Below are 25299 nucleotides of genomic sequence, written 5' to 3'. Positions count from 1 at the left end.
GCTTCTGGAAGGCCAGGGTCCCCATATTTTTAACGGCAAGGCCCAAGCCTAACACATTCCTTCAAATTTCAGACAGACTCTTCAAGTGTCCCTATTTTCCAGGGACAGTCCCGGATTTACAGAAGCCATCCTAGTTTCTGATTTGATTCCAGAATGTCCTGCTTTTCCTTAGGACGTCCCTATTTTCATTGGAGAAAAGTTGGAGGGGATGGAGTTATGTGACACTTGAGCCTAGCAAATACAACCTTTAGAAAACATCTGAAGGCATCCCTGTATAGGGAAGTTTAACGTTTTATTGTCTTTATATATGTTGGAAGCAGCCCAGAGTGGCTGGGGCAACCCAGGCAGATGGATGGGGAATAATAATAATAATAATACTGATGATGATGATGAATAGGACACCCCTATTTTCATCAGAGAACTGTTGGGGGGGGTATGCTGTGGTTTCTTACAGGTTTGATGAAGACACTCTACAGATGTTCAGAGGCAATGTCAGAGCCACAATTTTGTACTTTCAGGTTCAGCTGAGGTCCATGTCTTGGGAGGCCATGTATCCAGGACAGACTGTGGTTTGAAAGAGTCCTCTAGTCTGGTATTTGATGGGCTGTCCAGCCCAAGTCTCTTTTAAAGGTCAAGAACCTTAAAACCCCAGGAAGGGAGAGTAGGAGTGGTCCAGAGGTCTCTTATCAACTGAACACCCAGAGAGCAGACTGAACAGCAGGGCCGGCCCACCCAGGAAGCAAGGTGAGACGGCTGCCTTAGGCAGCAGAATCCACTGGGGCAACAGATCACAATATCAATCTTACTTCTACCCTTGTTCCTGATGTAGATCTTCCCTTGTCCCTTCTTCCCTAGTGGCAAGAGGGGAGCCATTTTTTGGTCCGCCTCAGGTGCCAAAATGACTTGGGCTGGCCCTGCTGTGCAGACTTTGGTGGCGAGATAGATTTCTATTTTAATTACTACTATTTCCAAACATGCATCCATACATATAAATGGCCATGTGCAAATTTTATTCAAATATGTGTCCTCTTTCTTGCGTAAGTGTCATCGCTCCGTTGACCATGCCAAGGGGCAGGATCTGAGAATTGTTGGTACTGTGCCTTGTCAATCTAGAGACTCCTCCAGGATCCTTTCTGCTTCTACGCTGAGCTAAGCCAAGAGGGCCAATGTGGTGTAGTGGTTAAGAGCAGTGGACTCGTAATCTAGTGAACCGGGTTCGTGTCTCCGCTCCTCCACATGCAGCTGCTGGGTGACCTTGGGCTACTCACACCTCTCTGAAGTCTCTAAGCCTCACAGAGTGTTTGTTGTGGGGGAGGAAGGGAACGGAGAATGTTAGCTGCTTTGAGACTCCTTAGGGTAGTGATAAAGCAGGATATCAAATCCAAACTCTTCTTCTTCTTCTTCTTCTTCTTCTTCTTCTTCTTCTTCTTCTTCTTCTTCTTCTTCCCCAAGGCATACCATCTGAACCAGGACTTGCGCTTAAGCTCCATCTTCACTAACCACAAACTGAACAAACCTTGATTACAGCTTGTGGTTAAGCGAAGAGGGAGATAAAGCCAGGACACGTGGTTTGGACGGCACGCTAAGCCAAATCTTGGCTTAGCTCAGTGCAACAGCAAATAGGAACAGGGAGGAGCCTCTATATCAGGCATAGGCAAACTCGGTCCTCCAGATGTATTGGGAGTACAGCTCCCATCATCCCTGACCACTGGTCCTGTTAGGGAGGGATGATGGGAGTTGTAGTCCCAAAACATCTGGAGGGTCAAGTTTGCCTATGCCTGCTCTATGTTTACAGTCTCACTGAGCCCTAATTTTGGTTAGCGAGATTTTGTGCGCACTTAACCAAACAAGCCGCAGACATACCTCAGCATGCCGAAAGGGTAGCTGAGTCATGGTCTGATCCCATCAAGCATTCACATCAGTCTGACACATTGTGTCTGTAAAGTCTGCAAGTATCATGAATGATGCAGCAAATGTTAAATGGGAGAAGAATGGAAACCTCAGATTTTCAGTGTGTCGTGAGGGTAGAACTGGTTGCCCGTTAATGAAAGAGCAAAAAATAACAGGCACTTACCTGGTTTATCTCAATCGTTTGGTCAACATCCCATGTGCTTAGATTGGGATCGAGAGGAATATTCTTTTATATTTAGTGGGCACATAATTAGAATGAACACACACACACACACACACACACACACACACACACAGTTTGTGTATATATGTATAGATCATGGCTCTTAAAAATACAATTAAAAAATTCCTTCTAGGAGCACCTTATAACAAATTTAGTTGGTCTCTAAGGTGCTATTGGAAGGAATTTTTTATTTTGTTTCGACTACGGCAGACCAACACAGCTACCTACCTGTGTTAAAAATACATCTGTGAGATTCTTTTAATTATATTTACATGTGCAATGATTTTAACTGTTGTTATATAGGCATTTGTCTTGCATGTGGTTTTTATTCCAGTGTGGTACTTGCATCAAGAGGCTTCACCGGAAGCAATTTACAAATGACACAAATAAACAACTACTAAGAGCCTAATGTTTCTTTTCTTTGCTGGTCATTTTTTGTTCCTCGTCCAGCTACTCCCTAACTTTTGGTAACAACTTACGAAGAGCTCGGAAGAACTGCAAAGCTTGCCGCATTTGGTGGGATCTTTTTAGTTGGCCCTGATCAAAATGTTAACTATGGCTTCAGGGAGTGTTTTCCCCCTTACAGATACATAGAATTGTGGAAAGTTATCATGTTTGTTTATTGCTGATTTATAGGGAGAGACAGAGAGAGAAAAAGAGAAGGAGAAGCAAACTTGGTGCTTCCTCCTCAAGTGAAGGAGCCAATGAATTTTAAAAGGCAGCCAAATTGATTTTTACTATTACTATTATCCTTACTATTAATTCCTGGGTTTCATGCATTGATTAGTTTTCAAGCACTGCCTTTTAATGAGAAGGCTGGACAAAAATATTGTGCCTGTTTGAGTAGAGAGAAAGCAAAAATGTTTGCATGTCTCAGAATTCTCACATTATAGAAAAATTGGAAGCAAACTTTCCTGACTCCTCCTCAAGTGAAAAATTTGTGGGAGTTCAAGGGCAGCCAAGGAGAGACTCTAGAAGAACAATGTGACATTTCCCCTGGGGCCACTGGCTGTCATAACTGTTTGCCTAAATTGGAACAGGAAGCAAAATGGGGAAGTTCCTCCCACAGCAGAAACTCTGAAGAATTTTGAGGGAAGCCCAAAGTGTGCGTGTGTGCAGATAAAATGCACACATGTGTGCATTTTAAAGGAAACACTTCTGAATTCAGAAATAAGGAATTGGCTTTGTAAAAGGTTGTTGCTGTTTAGTCGTTTAGTCATGTCCGACTCTTCGTGACCCCATGGACCAGAGCACGCCAGGCACTCCTGCCTTCCACTGCCTCCCACAGTTTGGTCAAACTCATGCTGGTAGCTTCAAGAACACTGTCCAACCATCTCGTCCTCTGTCGTCCCCTTCTCCTTGTGCCCTCCATCTTTCCCAACATCAGGGTCTTTTCCAGGGAATCTTCTCTTCTCATGAGGTGGCCAAAGTATTGGAGCCCCAGCTTCAGGATCTGTCCTTCCAGTGAGCACTCAGGGCTGATTTCCTTAAGAATGGAGAGGTTTGATCTTCTTGCAGTCCATGGGACTCTCAAGAGTCTCCTCCAGCACCATAATTCAAAAGCATCAATTCTTCGGCAATCAGCCTTCTTTATGGTCCAGCTCTCACTTCCATACATCACTGCTGGGAAACTGCCTTTTAAAAGGTAGGCAGAGAGAAAAGCAGGCAGTTTAAGGAAAATGAAAGCCAAAAGGTAGATGACAAGACAGGTTCACCTTCTCCAATATGCTCTCTGCCATCTGCTTGAATACTGCCATATACTGAGGGCCTGAGGAAAAGATCAGTCCATTTCAGCTACCTAAGTTTTTCATTATTCCAATCCTACATTCAGTTCTCTACACTTCTGCAGCAATTTGAAACTTAAGTTGTTTCTTGCGCAATTTGTGTGTTGCTTCAAACTGTTTTGAATGTTGTGTTTCAGTTGTTGCAACCTGCCCTGGGACCACAGGTGAAGGTTGATAAATTAACAGCAGGACATTACTGTGAATTTCCCCCAATACACACATTTTTGTATGCCGTTTTGAGCAATGTACACATTTTTGCAAGCAGTTTGCCCTACAGGATGCTATTTTCCAGGAATAGGTTCCTTTTTAGGCACATTTCCCCCAAATACATTGTTTGGTTGGAGAACGGCATTGCAAAATCCAGATAACTGCAAATTGTTTCCTTGTGCACATTTGATAGATTTATTTTTCGGGTGAACTGTATCGAATGTTCACCTATCTGCTTATATATCAGAGCTAACGGGAGATATAATCATTTCCTCACACTGGACACTTTTTAGGGTTTACAGAGACTTCCTAATGTCTACTACGAAACAGAATTCAATAGGACTCACACCCAGTCAGTTCACTCATCCTCACTTCCCCTTTTGTGAAATGGAACCAAGAGGAATTTGGACAGGCTTTGCGCAATAAAAGAAACACACTGTGTAAAAGTAGTATTTTATTAATAATGATACTCAATGGCCCCTGGCAGGCTCAAAGTTTTTTGTTCCAGAAATTTCTCCTAAGGGACAGTTGAGTGATAAATTCATATTGAACAAAGGTACATCCAGACAGAATGAAATCAACCAAGGAAGACTCTTACACCGACAACAAATTGGCTCGGCAAAAGACACTATTGTGTATCCTTCGTTTAGATGGAAGTTATCACTTAGAATGATAAGAGGTGGAAGGGCCATCTAAGTCCAGCCCCCTGCAATGCAACTTGCTTATAGAAAGGGACCTACAATCAATTCTGATATAATTTGTGTTTTACGCTCCCATGGTCTGTTCCAGCAATTCCCTGCAGGCGAGGAGCTCTGATGCCCATGCGGAGCTCTTCAACTTGCCAGGGTTCTCTCGGTCATCTTTATGGGGGAGCTCCATGCACGCTAAGATACATGCACGCAAGCAGCGAGGATCCATGCGCACGATCTGCTAGCCCAGACACCGTTGTGGGCTCCCCTGAGTTGTTTCCCCTGGATACATGGAGTGGCCTGTAGTTATGCGAGGGATCAACACAGGTACGCGAAGCGTTGTCTCAGCAAACCAGCTCCTCCATTAGACTGAGTGGGAACAGAACAGTGTGCGTGTGGAGAACCACAAAGACAGACGCCTCAATGGCATTGTGGGCATTAATACTCCTTGCTTCGCCCCCCAATTTTTTTCCAAAATACACATGGCCATCGAACCCCCTCTCACCGTAGATCAAGAAATTATTGGCCACCAGAATGTTCATTGTGGGCTGATTCTAGCTTAGCATTGCCACTGGGGACAACACCCACAAAATGCTTAGAAGCTGGGCGCAAGTTATCAAAAGAACTAGTGGGAGGCACCTAAGTTTGGTCTATGCAGGCATGCTCAAGCGCTTTTGCGCATGCGGCGGGGGAGTGCAAATTCCCCACTCCCAGCAGCAGTCCCTCGTACCGCAGTGAACATTCAAGCGCTCTTAACTGTCAAGGGAAATGAAGGCTGCCTACGAGTTAAATCACACCCCTTTCCCAGTGCGCAGCACTTTTCCAAGCCAAGGGTCGCATTGCTTTTCTGGCTAACCTTCCGAGAACATGGCAGCGGCAGGCAGCGGCAGAGGCACGGGTCACCAGGAGCAAATATCACCCTTGTACAGTAGGCTGCTTTCCACGTCCATTCACACAAACAAGGAGCCCTCTCTGCGCTCCATCCAAGCAAGCAACAGGCATTGCCAAGAGCTCAAGGACACATTCCAGCCAGGCCTAAAAAGCTTGACGTGGCAAAGCAGAGACAGCGAGAAGTGTGTAGCCAGGACAGTGTCCCAAGGCTGAGAGATTCCTCCGCAAAAGCTTTCATTTATTAGTGTCCTGGGATTATTCTGTGCCTGTGTAAGAGTCAAAAATAAAGCAGCCCTCTAGGCAACACGAACATCAGAGCAGCCACGGAACGGGGTTCCTTATATAATTTGTTGATTGCAAAGTGAAGGGCTAACATTATATAAGCTGCCAACATTTCATTTCTACTTTATTTTTTACATTTCACTTGCCTTGTAATTATTCCTCCCCTCCCCCCCTCAAAAAAGCAGCCCTTAAGGGCTGCTTTATTTCTCTAATACAGTTTGGGCTGAGGATGATCAAAGAGAGAAAAGCCAAGGATGGCAGTCTACAAAGATCGCAGTAAACGAAAGGGGGGTGATCCCAAGTGAGAGAGGAGAATAAAAATCTTATTGGCTTGGAACATTAAAAACAAGGGGGGTGGGGAGCATTTGGTCACCAGTTAGCACACTACATCGTCTCTTGTGTTGCATCATGGCATTAGCTACATTCAACAACACAGTTATGTACAGCTCTGGAAAATCTGGCCCAGTTCTCTTCTGAAAACCCACCCAAGGGTGATCCTAAACCATTCTCAGCCTTTTGTGGCCTCATCCTGCTTTCATACACCAGCACCTCCCATTTGCAATTCCCTACTTCCGGACTCAACAAGATCATCCAATGGGATGGTGATCTGGGATCTTAGGGATGTGTGCAAATTATGGGTGAGATCCAAAGACTCCCTTCCTCTGGTGGAAGGAGGCTTCCTCCAACAGCAGCCCTTCTCCGAGAACATCTCACTTTTCGTGGACAGATGTGCTCCTTCTGCTGGAAGGAGGGGACCTTTAGATGCAACCTCCAAGCATGACCCATCCCCAACTGGTTGAAGCCTGAAGCTTTTGCTTTCACGGTGTGTACACAAAACAATAACGAGGCCCACACCTGCACAACACCTTTAAATTACTATGATGGCACTTTGTCATGGCTTCCTTCAGAGGATCCTGGGAACTGTAGTGTGTTAAGGGTGCTCCCCTCAAAGAACTACCATTCCCAGAGTTGAATAACAATAATCCTTCTTCCCAGGAAACTCTGGGAATTGTAGCTGGGGAATAAGGAGATGTGGGTGGCGCTGTGGTCTAAAGCACAGAGCCTAGGGCTTGCCGATCAGAAGGTCGGCGGTTCGAATTCCCGTGACAGGATGAGCTCCCGTTGCTCGGTCCCAGCTCCTGCCAACCTAGCAGTTCGAAAGCACGTCAAAGTGCAAGTAGATAAATAGGTACCACTCCGGCGGGAAGGTAAACGGCGTTTCCGTGAGCTGCTCTGGTTTCGCCAGAAGCGGCTTAGTCATTCTGGAAAAACTGTCTGTGGACAAACATCGGCTCCCTCAGCCAGTAAAGCGAGATGAGCGCCGCAACCCCAGAGTTGTTCTTGACTGGACTTAATGGTCAGGGGTCCTTTACCTTTACAGGGAATAAGGGTCTCTTAACAACTCTCAGTACCCTTACTGTTTTATTTGACGTTTGGAGATACGTTTGTTCCTACATGTGTACACCAGCCATGTTTTTTTTGTGTGTGCAAACCCAACTACAAAAAAGTAAAATAAAAGGCCCTCTGCACTTCCATGCTTAATTGGCACTTTACCAATTAGAGTCCCCCCCCCCCCCCAAAGCTCAGCACCCCAGAGACTGTGCTACCTTAGAATGCAGACCGTGGCATCATCCAGCTCATAAGGAATGCAGAGCCAAACCATGGTTTAGTGTGGATGAGCAAATGTACAAGTTCCTGGAACAAATGTCATTTTCAAATATTTATATATATATATTTTGAAGAATCTCAAGTTCCCAGAGCAAAGATCATGAACGCAGCAATTATTCAAGGCCTGGCTGTTGTTGTGCAGGCTTCCTCAAACTCGGCCCTCCGGACTACAATTCCCATCATCCCTGACCACTGGTCCTGCTAGCTAGGGATCATGGGAGTTGTAGGCCAAAAACATCTGGAGGGCCGAGTTTGAGGAAGCCTGCTGTTGTGCTACCCAGTGCTTAGCATGATGGGCTGATCCAGTCTTGTGGATCGCCTCCCCCAGGGGAAAAAAAAAAGGTTTTTGTAAACATGGTTTTTGTAAGCCTTGCTTATGACGAGTGTGTTGTCTGGAGCGAGACAAGCCATAAGCCAAGGTTTGAGCATAATGCTAAGCCACTGATAGTGCAATAACAGAACCAGGGGCACTACCCGCCAGATGCAATCTTTGGTTTGGCTAAGTGTGTGTGGATAGTGTAGCATAACGCAGTTCCTCCCTCCACAAAGCTCCCTGTTCATAGAAAGCTAGCAGACCAAGAGGTTCTAATACCTCCCTGATCTGCTGCTTTTAAATTTGCAGTGAGACATTGGGGCAACTATTCCCCTGCATTCTGAAGCAGAACAATATGAGGAGGCTGTATCGTGTCCTTTCTCTGAAGCTGTAGATTGGCACGGAGTATCTTCTCAAGCATGTACATGAACAGGAAGTGAAATTTAGGAATAAGAAAGCTAGGTGTTGCCACTTCATTCAGATGCTGACCATTCCACCACAATATGTGTATATTCAGGATCATTTCACACCTAACGGTAACAAACCCAGTCTTGCAACTTACTGCTCACTCAACAGGACCTGCATCCAAACCTAGGTCCCTAGCAACTGTGCCTATAGGATAGAGACATTTTCAAGCACCTATTTGTCCTCTAGACGTTTTATGTCTTTAGGTATACGGTTAAAGGCAGAGGCGGGGACCTTAAAATGTTATTTATCCATTTCTTGGATTTATATACTGCTTCTTTGTGGCTTAGTTCCCTCGTATTTACGGGACCGCCTCTCCTGGTATGCCCTGCAGAGGACCTTAAGGTCCATGAATAATCTTAGTTTAGAGGTCCTGGGCCCTAATGAAGTCAGATTATCCTCCGCCAGGGCCGGGGCCTTCTCAGTGATGGCTCCGAACTGGTGGAATGCTCTGTTCCACGAGACCAGGGCCCTGCAGGATTTAACTTCGTTCCGCAGGGCCTGTAAGACAGAGCTATTCCACCTGGCTTTCAATTTGAACTTAGCCTGATCTTTTATTCCCCTTCCTTCCCTCCCCCTCCCCTTTTTATGAAGATTACCTGCTCTGGGTTCCCACAGCTAATTCTCCCCTGGTCTCCTCGCTGGCCCAAATAGGACTAATTTAGCCAGCTAGCCCTGGTGATCATCTAATGTTTATTGGATGGATTTTTCCACAAATTGATTTTTGAATTCTGAATTTATTGTTATTCATGTTTTACACTGTATTTTATGCTGGTTTTGTTGCATCAAGTAAGTGTTTTAAATTTGTTGTTAGCCACCCTGAGCCCGGTTTTCTGAACCGGGAAGGGTGGGGTATAAATAAAAAATTATTATTATTAACAATGCTGTCAAGGTGGTTTGAGTGCAAAGGTCCCCCAATGGCCTGCTCATTTTTTTACCCACCCCTCATTTAAAAAAAGAACTGTTTAAATAAGTCAGCAAGCCATGGAATAGATTGGAGTGTAATACTGTACTGAAAATTCCCTAGTGTACATTTTTGCACAAAAAAGGGGGGGAGGTTCTGGGAAGCGAAATTTCCCCACTCCCAAGTTAACCTTTTCACACCTGATCACTGATATTCAAAACGCCTCTCGGCTGTTGCTGCAGCGCTTACTGCTTGGGACTGAAATTCCAACCAATCAGGATTCACATTGTTATCAACATGTGATGTGGCAAACTGCATCACAAAGCCAATTGAGAGGGGGTGTGATTCTTCTTGTCCTCTCTCTGAAATGGCTTTGAGGTGGTGGCCACCCAGCCAATCAGATTCAGCTATGCGATGATGTGAAATAAGCCAGTTCCGAGGAAACTGCAGACAGCATCGTCCTCGCTGTTAGTAGGTGCTGGAGGGAAAGCCATGATCCAAACTCTTTTTGCAGCTTCCCTGAAAATCACTGAAAGGAGAGAGGCCTCCTTCATGGAGGGAAAATGCCACTAAGATTTTCCCAATTTTGGCTCAGCATTATTCTGGTGTTCTCATATGAATAATTTCAGCGAGTGGTTATTGACCGTGTAGCACTACAGATAAGCTCGTTATCACCAGATATGCGCAAAACTGCTAATATCGATTAACACAAAACTGAACATGTTGTTGCTTCTCAGATTAGAAAATTACTTCAAAGTGGGAGCCACACTTGGGATGGGGGACAGGTTTATCCTGTCATATGTTGGCCACTGCAACTAGTAATGTAATTAAAAAAGCGATGTTCCTCAAACTGGAATGAATGTAAACATTTTGAACTCACAATTTCCCAATTTCTCTTTCAAATCCTGAACATAAAAATCTCACACCTGAAAACTTAATACACATTCTGTATGTAGAAGTTTCTACCTCCACATCGGAAACATGAGCACTCCTCAAGTATCATAGTCTGGCAAGCAGCATCTTCTATGAAATCTCATATGCTGCCAAGCACTTAAAAGTGCCTGAAGCACTTAAAAAAACCCCACCAACCATTCTGAACATGTCAACTATCAAACTCTGAAAAATATCAAATGTTCAAACCAACTATTGTGGAAAGTCAAGTGCAGATATGCGTTAAGTGTCACAAGCTTTTAACTGAAGAACTGGTTAGGCTAAACCGATGTTGAACTGACTAAAAAGCCATTCCTGGTTAATTGGTCAACACTATTTTTTTTTAAAAAAAGTTAGTTATTTTTGTTATAACTACTTAGAAGAGGCATGCCTCTGTCACTTGCACACAGAGGACCATGCACACTAGAAAGCGTGTCAGAGTAGGACCTGGGAGAGCAGGGCTCAAATTCCCACTCAGCCTTAAAGCTCGCTGCGTGACCTTGGTCTGGTGACAGTCTTTCAGCTTAACGTACCTCACAGGGTTGTTGCGAGGGTGAAAGTTGGGAAGAGTAGAACCATGTATGCTCCTTGGAGGAATGTATTAAGAAAATTAAAGAATAAAAACATCACTTCTAAGGTGGCACCTACTGTAGCATATGTCATCTTAAAATACACCCTTTCATCCAAAAGTAATGCTTTATTCATATGCAGATTTAGATCAAGCGAAACTAAATAAATGGTTGCTTAATTCTGCACATGAATAAAGCTATATTTTTTTATTGTGAGGGCGGGGAAGCATATGCTCTTTGTTTTTCTTTATCAGAGGCTGAATCCCTAATTAATATTCAGTGGAGATTCGGAAAATATGGGAGCATCCAGAGAATACTGGAAAGTATTCAACACCATAATTTGCAGACGCAAAACTGGGAATTTTGGGGAGCAGTTTTCTTGCCCTGCTTGCACCTGACTTACATGCATTTCTGGGAATAAGCCCTTAGCTTTGTCTAACCGTCTGCTCGCGCTCAGGGTCTTATTAGTTTGACGAACCCTAGACGTGGCTGTTTTCCAGTATGAAGAAATCACCGAAACGCTTCCCCCTTTGCAAGCACCGCTGAAATGAATGGCAGGTATTCAAGGGCTGGAAATATGCAGGTGACATCATCATTGGCAGCTTGCGCCCATCTGACACTTAGGCAAAGTGTTGCAATGAGAAAACCATCAGTCTTGGCTTACGGCTCCTCACTGCAGCTACAAAGTTCACATATATAAACTGAATCGATCAGCTCCGTCATTTTGCTGGGGGTGGCCAGGGAGAAGGAATGAGATGGCTAATGTTTGGGTTAAGCACAAACCATGGTCAAAATAAGACAGCATTGACATGAACAAAAGAAAGTTGCAATTGCAAAGTGAAGTTTGCATTATACATGGCCAGGCCACCTTTGCGGGTTTCACACAAGAAGGTCCTTTCCTACTGCGACCTAGGACCCTCTGTTTCGGAGAGATAGATCCTGGGAGATTGAACCTGTGGTTCCTCCCCAAAGTCTGAACAGCAGTTCTGATTCTTAAGTACAATGCACCACCTTCTTGGTGGGCCTGGGATGCAAAGGAATGTAGGATGAAGCCCATACTGGAAACCCAGCACTCAACTTTCAGGCATTGCAAAATTGGCTTCCAGTTAAGTGTCTACAAAAACAGGAACTGACTGCCCAGGGTCTATCAACCAGGCCAGATTCTTGCTCCTCAAATGTGCAGGTACTCGGCATTTTGACAATGCGAGGCCAGCTCAGAATTGTGCCCAGTTCTGCACCGTGGGATCAAATAGGTTTGGGTTTCATGACCAAGAGCAATCTGGACTGCTCAACAGCAACTATTACCTTACAGCAATAGGCCTGTGTGGAAAGACCGGGCAATTGTTTCATCAAAAAATAAATATTTTGCTTAAAAAACATTCACATTTCTTTTAAAAAAAAGGTTTCCCAGTTTATGCTACAAGGACTGGAGAATACTGCTATTGAAAGGAGTAACCTGTCATTTTCTTTAAAAACGAAACAAAACAAAACAAAAAAAGGAGAGAAAAATTGGCACTGTCCTATGACTTGTTCAATACTCCCTGAAAGAAACAGGAATGGTTGACTCCAGGCACCTTTCAAAATCCAGCTTTGGAAACAAAAAAAAGGAAACCAAAAGGAAACCATATCCCCAATTGAATGGGTTGCCAGTCTTAAATCTGAGCAATATGAAATACTCAGCAAAAGCCCTTTGTTACCCCCTACCCCTCTTCAAACTGCTTGACGCTCTTGAGTCGCAACGTTGGCAACACCCAGTCAAATCCCGCCATTTTGCTGAGATAACCACCAATCACCTCATGAAACACTGCCCGTGAGGACTCCGACTCCTCTGTCCATCTTCAAGTTATCAATGGAGCAATTGTTATTGTAGCATTCCATGCAAATCCCATTTTAAGGTTGGGTTTTGAGTCCCCGCAGCCTTTCCCCAGTTTGTTCGTTTGGCGAGACCAACTCCCTCAGACCCAGGTTCTCCCAGGTTCTCACGCTTGGCAATGTTCAAGCTGCATTCGCAACACGCCACTTTTGTGGAGAAACCACAGCTGTAGGAATTCCTCCGGCATAGCGTGAAACCACGAATCCGGCAAGATGTTGTCGTAGTAGTGGTGACTGATAAACTTCCCATGCAGGTCCATCGAAAAGGGCCAGAACCCATAAATCGTTACTTCTTCACACAAACCCAGGGCTGCACTGACCAGGAAGAGGCCCGTCGACAGCCGCTTTCCATGGATTCCTTTGTTCTTCCAGAACTTTCCGATGTCGCGCAAGAAGTTTGGGTTGGCGAAAATCACCTTTTGCCTGGCGCCAACGTCTGCTAGGGTGTAGTAGACCCTGAGAGAGGGCTCTGTCCCCGCTTTCATGGAGAAGGCCGGCATATAGATGTAGCTCTGGTTGTAGACTTTAACACTGTCCACAAAGGCTTTTCGGGACCAAAGAAGGTTCTGGAACCTGTTCAAAAACAGCAAGGGCAAGGGTGGGGGAGAGAGGAATAACAAGTCAATGCCTTAAAATCGATTCAAAACAGTTTGAAAAGGCCTTGAGAGTACTGATGGAGAAGGCTTTTTGAGACCAAAGAAGATTTTGTTTTTTTTTTATCAATATTTTATTGATAAAATAAAAAAGAAGATTTTTTGAGACCAAAGAAGATTTTGGACAAAAATATGTAATACAGTGGTACCTCGCAAGACGAACGCCTCGCAAGACGGAAAACCCGCTAGACGAAAGGGTTTTCCGTTTTGGAGGCGCTTCGCAAAACGAATTTCCCTATGGGCTTGCTTCGCAAGACGACAGCCCATAGGGAAATCTCCGGGACAGCGGGGAAGCGCAGCGCGTCTTCCCCGCTGTCCTCGGACCTCCTCCGAAGGCTGGCGGCGGGGCGGGGACAGCTCCTCCCGCCGCCGCCGGGCTTCGGAACGATGCCCCAATGCCGGGCGGCGGGCGGGAACGCCTCCCCCCGCCGCCCGCCATCGGGACCATGCCCCGATGCCGGGGGCGGGCGGGAACGCCTCCCCCCGCCGCCCGCCATCGGGACCATGCCCCGATGCCGGGGGGCGGACGGGAACGCCTCCCCCCGCCCCCGCCATCGGGACCATGCCCCGATGCCGGGCGGCGGGGACGGGGCGGGGCATGGTCACCGCCGCCGGCGTTTAAAAGCACTCTGGGGAAAGCAGCGAAGCGCGCTGCTTTCCCCGAGCATCGGGAAGTCCGGCGGGGGTCCTTGGGATTCCCTCCCAGCCCCCGCCTTTAAAAGCACTCCGGGGAAAGCAGCAAAGCGCAGCGCGCTTTGTTGCTTTCCCCGGAGTGCTTTTAAACTCGGGCGGCTGGGGGGGGAATCCCTTGGACCCTCGCAGGACTTCAAAAGAGCTGCGGGAAGTCCGGGGGGTCCAAGGGATTCCCTCCCCACCGCCCACCTTTAAAAGCACTCCGGGGAAAGCAGCAAAACGCGGCGCGCTTTGTTGCTTTCCCCGGAGTGCTTTTAAACGCGGGCGGCTGGGGGGGGAATCCCTTGGACCCTCGCCGGACTTCAAAAGAGCTGTGGGAAGTCTGGGGGGTCCAAGGGATTCCCTCCCCACCGCCCACCTTTAAAAGCACTCCGAGGAAAGCAGCAAAGCGCGCCGCGCTTTGTTGCTTTCCCCGGAGTGCTTTTAAACGCGGGCGGCTGGGGGGGGAATCCCTTGGACCCTCGCCGGACTTCAAAAGAGCTGCGGGAAGTCCGGGGGGTCCAAGGGATTCCCTCCCCACCGCCCACCTTTAAAAGCACTCCGGGGAAAGCAGCAAAGCGCGGCGCGCTTTGTTGCTTTCCCCGGAGTGCTTTTAAACGCGGGCGGCTGGGGGGGGAATCCCTTGGACCCTCGCCGGACTTCAAAAGAGCTGCGGGAAGTCCGGGGGGTCCAAGGGATTCCCTCCCCACCGCCCACCTTTAGAAGCACTCCGGGGAAAGCAGCAAAGCGCGGCGCGGCTTTCCCCAGAGTCCTTTTAAACGCAGGCGGCAGTGAGGGAATCCCTTGGACCCCCTCCGGACTTCCCGCAGCTCTTTTGAAGTCCGGTGGGGGGAGAAGGGCTTTTCTTCCTACCGCCAGCCTTCAGAACAGCCTACTGAAGGCTGGCAGTGGGAAGAAAAGCCCTTGTCCCCCCCACCCAGCCTTCAGAAGAGGTCGGGGGACAGACTGTCCCCGGACCTGGTCTGAAGGCGGTTTCCCTAGGAACGCATTAATTGATTTTCAATGCATTCCTATGGGAAACCGTGCTTCGCAAGACGAAAAACTCGCAAGAAGAAAAAACTCGTGGAACGAATTAATTTCGTCTTGCGAGGCACCACTGTATTTCCAAAAAAGCAAATGGCTTACACCTTAGATTCAAATGCTGATTTGGAAAGAAATTGCACATACTGGTAGCTATGACTGAAATATTTCTGCTCTATCAAACTGGTTGGTGTTTCTATTTTCCTTTTTCAAATTTTATAATCACAGTATTTTATAAATTCAATACTTTTCAAAAAATACAATGTAGACCTCCCCCTTCTCTCCCCTCCCCTGGTGTTTCTGTTTTCCCATTTCATCATGTTTACTAGGGCTGGGCGTGATGTATCTATATTTCATCCAAAAGCAGATTGAAATCCATATTGTGATATCAGTTTCATAATTCCTGAGCTGGCAATATATCGTGAATAATGATGTGTACGTGTGTGTGCGCGCATGTGCATGTGCGAGCTATGCAAAAATCACAATGTGGGTAAAACCGTGAAGCCAGTGGTACCTCGGGTTACAGGCGCTTCAGGTTACAGACTCCGCTAACCCAGAAATAATACCTCGGGTTAAGAACTTTGCTTCAGGATGAGAACAGAAATCGCACGGCAGCGGCGGGAGGCCCCATTAGCTAAAGTGGTACCTCAGGTTAAGAACAGTTTCAGGTTAAGAACGGACCTCCAGAACAAATTAAGTTCTTAACCTGAGGTACCACTGTATTGCAATGTTTAGCCAGTGATATATGAGGATGTTGAAAAGCAAACATCGCCCCACCCTAATCTACCCTTTGCAGAAATGGAGAATGTGGGAACACAAGCAGAGCCCTGCTGGTTCAGGTCCAGCATCCCGTTCTCACAGCGCCTCTCCTCCAGTTTCTAGCACCTGGTATTTAGACACATGCTGCTTCCAACAGTGACGGCAGAACATCACTACTGTGGCCAGGAGCCACTGATAACATAAGCCCTGTGCATGCCTCTAATCTTCTTCTAAAGCCATCCCAGTTGGTGGCCATCACTGGCTCCTGAGGGAGCAAATTCTATCAGTTAACACAGGAAGCCGATCCCTTTGTTCTCTTTCTTCCCCTGGCATTGGGCTTTGCGTACTGACTTTCAGTGTGACGGGCTTTGGCATGAGCTGAATGCCCAGTGGATTACCACGGATACTTGTCCTCGTCTCTTCACATCATTCCTCTGGCAGAGGAATTGCAGCAGATGCAACCAAGAGCAAAGCGCCAGCAGGTCAGCAAGGCCACACAGAAGGGGCGTTCGCAATTATCTTAGACAACAACGCAGGGAGCCAACTTTTCAACAGGCGCAGGGCCCAGTTCGGCAGATGGGAAGAAATACAGGCAGCCAAGAGGCCCCAGGGCTATGGGCCATCAGAAACTAAAAAGCCATGCAGTCTGCTCTGTCCAAACAAGGAAATATTAGAAGTCACTCGGTATTCTTGTTTTGTATTTTTCTGTTGTGAACCGCCCTGGGAACTTCAAATGAAGGGCATTATACTACAACTACTAGTACTACTACTACTACTAATAATAATAATAATAGGCCTTTCCACTTCATCCCTCTGATATAAAAAAATCATGGCGTTAAATATGATAAAGAACTACTTTGTAATGCCGTAGGTATAGCAACAGTAGAGCATGCACGGCCATGGAATTCCTCAAAGAGTTCCTTAAGTCAGTATCAGTTCCTGTAGTTCCCCACCCCTCGATCAAGGAAACTTCACATAACATGAGGGTGTTGTTGTTTTTACAACGCCTTACTAGGGAGAGACTCTTGAGAGTCCCATGGACTGCAAGAAGATCAAACCTATCCATTCTTAAAGAAATCAGCCCTGAGTGCTCACTGGAAGGACAGATCCTGAAGCTGAGGCTCCAATACTTTGGCCACCTCATGAGAAGAGAAGACTCCCTGGAAAAGACCCTGATGTTGGGGAAGATGGAGGGCACAAGGAGAAGGGGACGACAGAGGAGGAGATGGTTGGACAGTGTTCTCAAAGCTACCAGCATGAGTTTGACCAAACTGCGGGAGGCAGTGGAAGACAGGAGTGCCTGGTGTGCTCTGGTCCATGGGGTCACAAAGAGTCGGACACGACTAAACGACTAAACAACAACAACAACTAGGAAGAGAGGAGGAGGAGGAAACACAGTTTGACTTCTGCTGTTGCTGATAGCCCTGTCTTTCCAGTTTTGCTCCATGTTGTTACACGTAGACCATTGGTTGTCTCCACGATTCACCCAGTAGAAGAGTTAAATCCGAATAGAGAGGAAGATGGCAATTGGGTTGGCAGTTTTGTCACAAAGTAATGTGGGGCAGCTCAATACAGTGGTACCTCTGGTTCCGAATTTAATTCGTTCCGGAGGTCCGTTCTTAACCTGAAACCGTTCTTAACCTGAGCTAATGGGGCCTCCCGCTGCCGGCGAGCGATTTCTGTTCTCATCCTGAGGTAAAGTTCTTAACCCGAGGTACTACTTCTGGGTTAGCGGAGTTTGTAACCCGAGGTGTTTGTAACCAAAGTACCACTGTATAGGCTTTGCAAGAGATAATAACTGGCAGCAAATCTATGGACCTGACATCTCCTCTGTGTAAGCCAGTGGTAGCCAATGTGGCAGCTTTCAGATATTGGACACCTACTTCCATCAGCTGCAGACAGCATGGTCAATAGTCAGGGATGATGGAAGTTGTAGTCTATTAACATCTGGAGGGCGTCCTTTCGGCTATCCCTGCTATAAGCAATAGAAAGTTGGGCGCTTTCCAAATATTCATTTAGGTTTCAACAAAACCAGCTGTGGCTTGCTTTGAGGCTGCTCATAGCTACCCTTTCCCTCCTACATCAACTCATCCTGTAATTAACTATATGAAATGCTGAAATAGCGACTTTGCGGGTCACGTGCGCCATCAGAGTCTGGGGAGGCATCATAAGCCCTGACATAAACATTATGCGAGGAAGATAAAAGAGAAGCTGAGCTTAATAAGAAAACATTGCTACTATTATCCAAAAAAAGCGAACCAGAATTAGAAACACATCTGGCTCGGGAGGGTTCATTTCTTGCTTCTATTTAAATGCAAATGTCATATTCTCGGAATAGCTGGGTTTAACACATATGAAGTGGGATTGGACTAATGGTAATATCTTTTTTTGCCTATTCATTTTTCAAATTTATAACACGACAACTCCAATTAAAACTAATTTAATACACACACACCCAAAAAAGAAAAACCTGGCTTCCCACTCTCTCAGGTATTTCCATTTCTTCCCATTTTACATGCTGCTTATTTTACAGATTAATCTCTAATTAGCATTTTTTTGGGAGGGGGACTAATGGTAAATCCAATCTAGTGTAGTATCTGGCTGGACACCTGTGGGTTCACATATCAAACCTGATAGAGATTGGCACCCTCAATGAACACCTTCTGGATTGTGGAGGCTGTGCTAAGTTGCCATGGCTAATGGCCACTGGTAGACCCTTCACCAAACCCAGTTTCTGGCACGCTCCAGTAAGTATCCAATCATTTGGATCCCACACAAGCAAGTACAGTGGTACCTCAGGTTACAGACGCTTCAGGTTACATATGCTTCAGGCTACAGACTCCGCTAACCCAGAAATAGTACCTCGGGTTAAGAACTTTGCTTCAGGATGAGAACAGAAATCGTGCTCTGGCGGCACGGCGGCAGCAGGAGGCCCCATTAGCTAAAGTGGTGCTTCAGGTTAAGAACAGTTTCAGGTTAAGAACGGAGCTCCGGAATGAATTAAGTACCTAACCCCAGGTACCACTGTAATGTGTGTGTATGCCTTATTTCTCCCCTTCCATGGGTTTAATTGCCATGCCTACGGCTTTCAAAATCAAGAAATGGTGTCTGTGATGGGCACACGTGTCGTTCAGTTGGGGATGTGAGATTGGGCCAATATCAACAGGCATTTCGTATCTCACCTCAAATGCAGCACATTTCAGGGAAGTCTGTTTATTTGGTTCTCCTGCCTTCCAGTGCTATATACGCATGTGGGGCTGAGGTTGTTGTAATACTCAGGGTATAGACCAGAGCCAGTCAATGGGGCGTCCTCCAGATCTCTTGGACTGGTTCCCCACATTTCTTCACTGCAACTTCAATTCATTGGTTGCTGCTTTTCTTTTAAAATGGGTGGAAAGGAAGGTGGAACACCATTATATCGTATCACATGTCTCCTTTGCCAGGCATCCACTGGAGGAGACTCAGGTTGCTGTTGACGGTACATTCACAGAAGCAGCCCATTTGGGCCTCCTCCGTAGGCCGCGCTCAGACATCACACTAAACCATTGTTTAGCATGATGAGGATGAACCACAGCAAACCACTGGCCTGTGCACACACCCCTTGCCCTCCTCTTTTGCAGCCACAAAGATTGAAAACATCTGCTTCTGAGTAACCACAGATTAGCATGCTGTCATCTCCAAACTCTAAACTGTGGTTAGTATTAACCAGGCATCCCCAAACTTGGCCCTCCAGATGTTTTGGGACTACAATTCCCATCATCCCTGACCACTGGTCCTGTTAGCTAGGGATGATGGGAGTTGTAGTCCTAAATCATCACGAGGGCCGAGTTTGGGGATGCCTGGTATTAACTATATTTTCCTTAAACAAGGCAGGCTAATAGGCCAAGGTTTGAATTTAAATTTCCAAATAAGCTCCATAATTCACATTAGCCAGTTGGCTGGGTTCAGATGACACGACCGGCTACAGTTAATCTAAACTGGAAATAAATGGTGCCATACTCCTCCCTGAAGCTGCGCTGGAGGAGAAGAAGAAGAAAAAGAAGAGTTTGGATTTGATATCCCGCCTTTCACTCCCTTTAAGGAGTCTCAAAGCGGCTAACATTCTCCTTTCCCTTCCTCCCCCACAACAAACACTCTGTGTGGGGCTGAGAGACTTCAAAGAAGTGTGACTGGCCCAAGGTCACCCAGCAGCTGCATGTGGAGGAGCGGAGACGCGAACCCGGTTCCCCAGATTACGAGATTACCGCTCTTAACCACTACACCACACTGGCTCTCGGAGGAGCGTAGGCGGGCCCAAGGCTCATGGTGGGCTGTTCAGGTCATGCTTAAACAATGGTTGACCATGGTGTTCAAACCAGGCCATCAAATATAGACCTTGCAGGCTGTGTTTGACCCTTGCCATCTATAAGAAAGAAAGATACCAGTCTGCTAGGCTGGCACAGAAACCTAGGATGCTGCCTTATTCTGAGGCAGACTGTTGGACCATATACCTCACTACCTGATACTAGCTGTCAGCAGCTTGCCAGATGTCGCACAGAGTTCCCTGCCAGCCGCCCTACCTGGAGATACTGGGGATTGAACCTGGTACCTTCTGCGTGCAAAACAGATGCTCTACCCCTGAGCTACAGAGCTTTCCTCATCAAATACACAATGGCCTCTGCTTGACAGCCACCAACTGTGTTGGCCTAGGTGGGCCAATGGTCTAATGTAGCATAAGGCAACCGCTTTCCTTGTGAAATATACTCAGAGTCGAGAGTGGATTTCATGCTCTTTATTCAGCTCAAAGTGGTGAGGAGGAATGGAAGTTTCCCCAAAGTATCTGCTTTATATACATTATTTACACAATAGGCTGCACATGATTGGCCAATTCCGGAATTCTCCTGTAGGCCAATCAGGTTGTGGATTCCTTTTCATCTGGAGCTGGATTGGGTGGCTCCTGCAGACCAATCCTACTGCTGCATTGTTCTAGGACCAATCAGATTGCGGCATTCTGAATCCTATTGTTCTAGGAACAATCAGACTGTTGCATTTTGGATCCTATTTAACTCAATACATAACACCTTGGAAAACATTTATGGTGCATTCAGTCTTCCCCACGCAGTTCATCATTACGATCCTCTCTCTTTTCCTCACTGTAAACTAATTTATCCAAGTAAGCACAAACAGTAGTTTATCCGTTTATCCACCCACATCTAGGCTCCTGCCTCTCCCAGTTGCTCTGTCTCAGGCTATTATCCCAGAACACTTATTTACTACAAAAAAACGGATAACGCTGCAGTTACGTGGGTTCAGTTTCTACTTGTTTTGTCTGAGAGGAGGAACTCTTCCACCAGAACCACCTCCTCACTGTTCTAGCCTGCCTCTGTTCCTTTGGGCATCGTTAAGCACAGCAAAAAAAACACTCCAGAGTTTCTTTCTATGCACTTAGTGCCCTTTGCAGGACAGAAAACCAGCTCAGCTTTGCAGTTCCTTGGTGGAATGATGCTCTCTGGGGTGAGATGCATCTCATTTTCAATCAAAGTGTACAGAGTCCAGAGGCAGAACAAGAATGCAGTTAAAATAAATAAATAAAAGCATCCAGGAAAACGGCATGATAAATGCATACAGCAAGCGGGATAAGGAAAAAATAAAAATAAAAAATTGTTGCAGTGTGCCAATCGGGGTGTGCCATTTTAAGGAATGAAACTTGTTTGGGTTTATTTTTTTTGCAAATTTCTTCAGCGAGGGGTTTGTTTCTGGGTGCGAGAAACCCAAATCTGTTATTATTCCCATGGCTGGACAACGTTTCGCTTGCTAAGTCTACACTACATCTGATGAAGAAGCACATCAACTGCTTTAGGAAAACCGAAGAATTTTAATTTTACCGCCTGAAAACGTCGGGTAATGCTAAATAATAAAAACAGCCAATAATGATACACATATATAACTGAAAGTACTTGGCAATCATGTTTAACGATTTCTTTTGCAATTTTACACACATTTCACTTGCCAAGCAAAACCAAATGGTATTAATTTAGCCCAAACATCTTTTGAATTCCCAAGTCATGTTACAACTTTCTGGCACCCCTCATTTTGGGAATTTGAAAATTGCATTCCTGCATTGCTTTTCTGGGATACGGCCATTCCATCCTCTGTGGCTTTCCACTCTCCCTCCCCTCCAAAAGCCAGTATTCCATGGTCCCTAAGGATGCTCGGTCTTCATTTGATCCCCACCTTTTATGACTCCCTTCTCCAAATACGTTTTCAGATAACTTAGGGTTTCCTCAAGCCTGCCAATACCTTCCTCTTGTGTGTCGGTGGTGCTATTTGGCTATGCAAGTACTGGAGCTGCGAGAACGGAGAACATTATTGCCGTTTATCGGGGAAGCCAACTTGGTGCTTTCAAGGCGTCATGGGACTCCAATGTCAAACAACCCCAGCCAATATGGCCAATGGTAGGGGATGATGGGAACTGTAGTCCAACACCATCTTGTTGGCAGCCCCAACAATGATGGTGTTGATTTTATTGTCTGTAGCGGCAATCAAAAGGCTGGGCTGGATGAATCCCTAGCTGGAATTAAGATTGCCGGAAGAAATATCAACAACCTCAGATATGCAGATGACGCAACCTTGATGGCAGAAAGTGAGGAGGAATTAAAGAACCTTTTAATGAGGGTGAAAGAGGAGAGTGCAAAATATAGTCTGAAGCTCAACATTAAAAAAACGAAGATCATGGCCACTGGGCCCATCACCTCCTGGCAAATAGAAGGGGAAGAAATGGAGGCAGTGAGAGATTTTACTTTCTTGGGCTCCATGATCACTGCAGATGGTGACAGCAGCCACGAAATTAAAAGACGCCTGCTTCTTGGGAGAAAAGCAATGACAAACCTAGACAGCATCTTAAAAAGCAGAGACATCACCTTGCCAACAAAGGTCCGTATAGTTAAAGCTATGGTTTTCCCAGTAGTGATGTATGGAAGTGAGAGCTGGACCATAAAGAAGGCTGATGGCCAAAGAACTGATGCTTTTGAATTATGGTGCTGGAGGAGACTCTTGAGAGTCCCATGGACTGCAAGAAGATCAAACCTCTCCATTCTTAAGGAAATCAGCTCTGAGTGCTCACTGGAAGGACAGATCCTGAAGCTGAGGCTCCAATACTTTGGCCACCTCATGAGAAGAGAAGACTCCCTGGAAAAGACCCTGATGTTGGGAAAGATGGAGAGCACAAGGAGAAGGGGACGACAGAGGACGAGATGGTTGGACAGTGTTCTCGAAGCTACCAGCATGAGTTTGACCAAACTGTGGGAGGCAGTGGAAGACAGGAGTGCCTGGCGTGCTCTGGTCCATGGGGTCACGAAGAGTCGGACATGACTAAACAACAACAGCAGCAGCAATCAGGTGTAAGAGACATGCCTTTCCAGGGCGACAGTGAAGGTGAAGAGGAAGGGGGTTGGAAGGGGGAGAATTGCCTCCTTCCCATGTCGACAGAGGTGGAAGCCCAAGGGGCCCCCCTCCTTGAGGAGAAGAAGCTGTAAATAATCAGGACAGAGCAGATCACGCTGACACAAGCCAGGCTCCATAACTTTATGACCACTGCTCCATAGCAATTGTGTTATACAATTCCATTCACCATATAGATGGGTTTATGAAGTATTTCTGTATCCTTCTGCTGTGCTAAAGAAGAATTTCACGAAATAGTGGGTATATCGAGAATCACTGTTCACTACATCTGTTTGCAGACCACTTCGGCAGCGTTGGACGTCATAAAACAAAGATTTATGGCTTGTTTTCACCAGATAAGAATTGCTTCTTTCAGAGACTTGCATAGTCTACAAAGACTTTCAGAGACTTATTTATGTTTATTTGGTTCTATGTTTTCAAGAGAATCCATCAAGAGTGCATATTTTGTGATTTTCAGAGATTTATAAGATTCCCGTTTATTTGGTTTTGCAGAGAGTGCATATTTCATATATTTCATACTGTTCAATGTTTTGCATAGATTATATAAAGAGTTTATATTGACACCGTATTGGTGTACTTGGTCATCGTGTTACCTTGGATATTACTAATAATCAGGACAAAGCAGATCATGCTGACACAAACCAGGCTCTAGAGAGTTTGCAGCCTCCAGCCTTAGCACTGGGGAGGGGGGAGAGTGTTTCAGAAGAAGACAGGGAATAACAACAACAACAACAACAACAATTTATTATTTATACCCCGCCCATCTGGCTGGGCTTCCCCAGCCACTCTGGGCGGCTTCCAAAAAAATTAAAATACTGTAATACATCAAACATTAAAAGCTTCCCAATACAGGGCTGTCTTCAGATGTCTTCTAAAAGTCTGGTAGTTGTTCTTCACTTTGACATCTGGTGGGAGGGCGTTCCACAGGGAGGGCGCCACTACCGAGAAGGCCCTCTGCCTGGTTCTCTGCAACTTGGCTTCTCGCAGTGAGGGAACCGCCAGAAGGCCCTCGGAGCTGGACCTCAGTGTCCGGGCAGAACGATGGGGGTGGAGACGCTCCTTCAGATATACTGAACCAAGGCAGTTTAGGGCTTTAAAGGTCAGTACCAACACTTTGAATTGTGCTCGGAAACGTACTGGGAGCAAATGTAGGTCTTTCAAGACCGGTGTTATATGGTCTTGGCGGCCGCCCCCAGTCACCAGTCTGGCTGCCGCATTCTGGATTAGTTGTAGTTTCTGGGTCACCTTCAAAGGTAGCCCCACGTAGAACGCATTGCAGTAGTCCAAGTGAGAGATAACCAGAGCATGCACCACTCTGGTGAGACAGTCTGCGGGCAGGTAGGGTCTCAGCCTGTGTACCAGATGGAGCTAGAAAACAGCTGCCCTGGACACAGAATTGACCTGTGCCTCCACGGACAGCTGTGAGTCCAGAATCACTCCCAGGCTGCGCACCTGGTCCTTCAGGGGCACAGTTACCCCATTCAGGACCAGGGAATCCTCAACACCTGCCCGCCTCCTGTCCTCCCAAAACAGTACTTCTGTCTTGTCAGGATTCAACCTCAGTCTGTTAGCCACCATCCATCCTCCAACCGCCTCCACACACTCACTCAATTAGCCCCCGAGTCTCCCAAAACACACCAAAGGGGCAGAGTCCAAGCTTGGCGTCAGGCCAACAAGAGGCAGGCCGAACGGTGCCAGATTTCCTGCTGGAGAAAAAGCCCTTCAGTTGTTTCAAGACCTTCCTCAGATGAGCAGGGCTCCGTGAGAGCTCTCAATGTGACTACTGTGTAAACTAATAAATCTAAGTACAATTAAACCGTCAGCTTGCTGCATTCTTGTCCGGAACCTGAGGTCAGAGGAGAAATGGCCGCTGGGAGGAGCACAGAGAGAAGTAACGCCATGGGGCACCTGAAGCAGCACAACCGGACGCCTTCCTCTGCCCCAGCTGCAACAAAACATGTCTCTCCCATATCGGCCTCTACAGCCACAGCAGGCACTGTAACCTTCCGACAGTTTGGCTTCACCC

At 46.4% G+C, this 25299-nt stretch overlaps 1 protein-coding gene across 1 annotated transcript in view; it reads right to left on the bottom strand.

Moving 5' to 3' along the window:
* Window positions 1–4566: 4566 nt before the first annotated feature.
* The window catches only part of ST8SIA1 (ST8 alpha-N-acetyl-neuraminide alpha-2,8-sialyltransferase 1), a 101800-nt gene continuing 81067 nt past the window's right edge, over window positions 4567–25299 (bottom strand). Inside the window, exon 5 of the mRNA XM_028746034.2 lies at window positions 4567–13281. Coding sequence (XP_028601867.2) covers window positions 12816–13281 — 466 coding nt within the window. The 3' untranslated portion in view covers window positions 4567–12815. The remainder of the gene's footprint in view (window positions 13282–25299) is intronic.

This window comes from Podarcis muralis, chromosome 10 (assembly GCF_964188315.1).
Source record: "Podarcis muralis chromosome 10, rPodMur119.hap1.1, whole genome shotgun sequence".
NCBI classification, from domain to species: domain Eukaryota; kingdom Metazoa; phylum Chordata; class Lepidosauria; order Squamata; family Lacertidae; genus Podarcis; species Podarcis muralis.
The sequence above is the reverse complement of the archived record's forward strand: the minus strand, read 5'-3'. Positions and strand labels throughout refer to the sequence as shown.